General features: G+C 40.8%; 1 protein-coding gene across 2 annotated transcripts in view; it reads right to left on the bottom strand.

Moving 5' to 3' along the window:
- LOC138029688 (proline-rich transmembrane protein 4-like) overlaps positions 1-2,481 on the bottom strand; it is a 10,687-nt gene continuing 8,206 nt past the window's right edge. For both annotated transcript variants that reach the window (XM_068877432.1, XM_068877433.1), the window contains exon 2: positions 1-1,766. In XM_068877432.1, coding sequence (XP_068733533.1) covers positions 401-1,423 — 1,023 coding nt within the window. In that variant the 5' untranslated portion in view covers positions 1,424-1,766 and the 3' untranslated portion in view covers positions 1-400. The remainder of the gene's footprint in view (positions 1,767-2,481) is intronic.

Here is a 2,481-nt window from a genome sequence, read left to right as displayed (position 1 = left end):
GAGTACTTTCCTCCAATAAAGCCGAGGGCTTTTAATTGCCGATGTATATCCTATTATTGTATAGTAGCTGTATTTGTGATAGAAAACTGTCACATTTATAAAGTTAAGTTAACCAATTTTCCGTCTATTTCACCTCGGGCCGCCTAAGGAAACCGAACGAACTCCAAGTCAGAATCGGACTCTGATGTTGAATTTTCACGAAAGTCATAACTCAGTCTGCTTTCCTTATCGTGAGCGAAATCTGGAAAATTGATTGATGCAACTCCTATGTTTTTATTCCCGCTAGATCTCGAAGCTGTATTCTATTGATTACTAATATGACTCCTTCACCTGTTCGTCCTTGTAAAAAAACAATCCTTATTGGACCTTGGTAAAGTAAGTTGTCGTCTCTACGAGGACGTCAATCATATGTCTCCATTTTGATGGGTGGAACATTAACAGGTGTTTCAGAGTTAAGACTTGTTGGTGCAATTTCGCCTTTCTTTGCCTCGACGCTCCTATCATTCACCGCGTAACAAAGCACCATTATCATGTAAATCTCCACTATTCTAAACAATGTTTGAAACGCCCACCAAGGCCAGGCGGAAACGCTTCGCGCTTCCGAAAAAACGCCGTAGACACCCGTCATTGCGTAGAATTGCATAGCGCAAATCGCTGCGCCTCCAACCACGGCGGCCACACACGTTCGAAAAATTGTGCGCGTACGGTTTCCGCATCGGTTAGCGGATTCTGAAATCCAGCGATTTTTTGTAGCAACAGCAAGCTTCTTCCATAATAAAACTGATATAATGGAATAGAATACAGTGAGAGAGGAACCGTACAGAATGTACAACACTTGGCATGTGAAAGCTAAGCCCTTGAATGCAGGGGCAAAAGATAACGCGAGTTCTGCCCCGAAAGCAAAACATAAATACGGCAGCGTAGCTATTGCAATGTTCCTTGTGTTGTACCATTTTCGAAATTTTTGCTTCAGTATCAGAGCGTTGCGCATGACAACGAAGACAAGAGTGTAAGCTGCAATGAGGCAAGGCTGCCCTATACCCCATAGGACATTTACAAAGAAAACGGGTGTGATCTTTTTCGAGTGATAGGCATCGATGAGCAGGCATAGGCTTCGGGTAAAGCAAAATATTCCAAGCAGGCCTAAAACAACCATTGGTACTTTATGGCCTTGTCCGCCAGTTCGTCGTTGTTTAATTCTCTTTGACAATGTCATTACTATGAGAATGAATAGCAACGCGTAAACTGCTCCCAAACCGTATTGGTGAAGCTCCCAAGCGATTCCCCATTGTTCGGTAGCCGTCGACCACTCCGGAAGCGGTTCGGCCATTGTTTCCGCGGTCGGTTCATGGTCGGGTGATTCCGGTTCTGTTTCGGGAGTTGATATGTTGAAACGATTTTCAGGTTCAGGTTCAGAGCTCATTGCTTCCTCTTCGTTTTTCTTTTCTCTCCGTCGATTATTTTACCACGAAAGTAGATACTGAGGAATTCCTCGTCCTTTTAAATAAGATTCTTGGATTTGAATAAAGAGTTTGAGGGACGCTTACAGGAATCCTTTCCAAGTTGCTCTCAAATCTGTCCGAATTGAACGTTCACCCAAAATAATGTTAGAGCTCGACTTTTGTAGATACAAAGGTTAGATAAAGAATTTCGTTTTTCCGGGGGCGCCTTCCAGAATAATATCTCAAGTCAACAATTCAGTCTCCTCTTCGGCGCATGAAACGCTTGAAGGCTTGTTGTGATGTTTTTCAGCCACTGTATGTCACCTATGTAAACATGGAAAAGTACACAGGGCGGGTTAGCAGGTTGAATAGATGGTCAAGATTTGTTTCTTAAGTCTTTGAACAAAAATAGATCTCATAATATCGCCATGGAAATGATGGTCCAAGAAATCGGTTAGGTTCGTGTTGAAACAGAATCTGCACTGACACGATCAGTGGAAGTTTTGTTAGTGATGACATTAAACGACTCACCACTTGCATTCGATTTTAGACTGGTATCGATCCATGTTTGCCGCTCATTGCAATATTTAGTATTTAAATTTCCCGTGAGAAGTTTAATTAAAGATGACGGTTTGCTTGTTCATGTCCGCCTGGCCAGATTTGTGTTTGACTTTCTCTTGGATGGAATGACATGTGTTGAATCATTTATATGCAAGTGTTTTTGTTTCCCATAGCAATAATCCACTTTGAGATAGAAATGAATGGTTATCATTGTCTATAAAGTTTCCATTAATACATACAACATTCAACTAAAAAGCGGAAGCACTAAAGAGCAATTTCTTACCTGCAATTGAAAATAAGAATCTCTTTTCTTTCTTTCTTTTTTTTATTTAATCTCCTTTCCTTCCATAAATAGCTACAATTTTCACAATTTTGTTTATTGGAGCTTTTTCAAAGAAAAGAAGGCTATGTTTCATTTTGAAAAATGAGGGATTTTAACACGGCCAAATTGCACCGGTCTTAAGAGGGTACGATATTT

Source organism: Montipora capricornis, chromosome 13 (assembly GCF_036669925.1).
Source record: "Montipora capricornis isolate CH-2021 chromosome 13, ASM3666992v2, whole genome shotgun sequence".
Lineage (NCBI taxonomy): Eukaryota > Metazoa > Cnidaria > Anthozoa > Scleractinia > Acroporidae > Montipora > Montipora capricornis.
The sequence above is the reverse complement of the archived record's forward strand: the minus strand, read 5'-3'. Positions and strand labels throughout refer to the sequence as shown.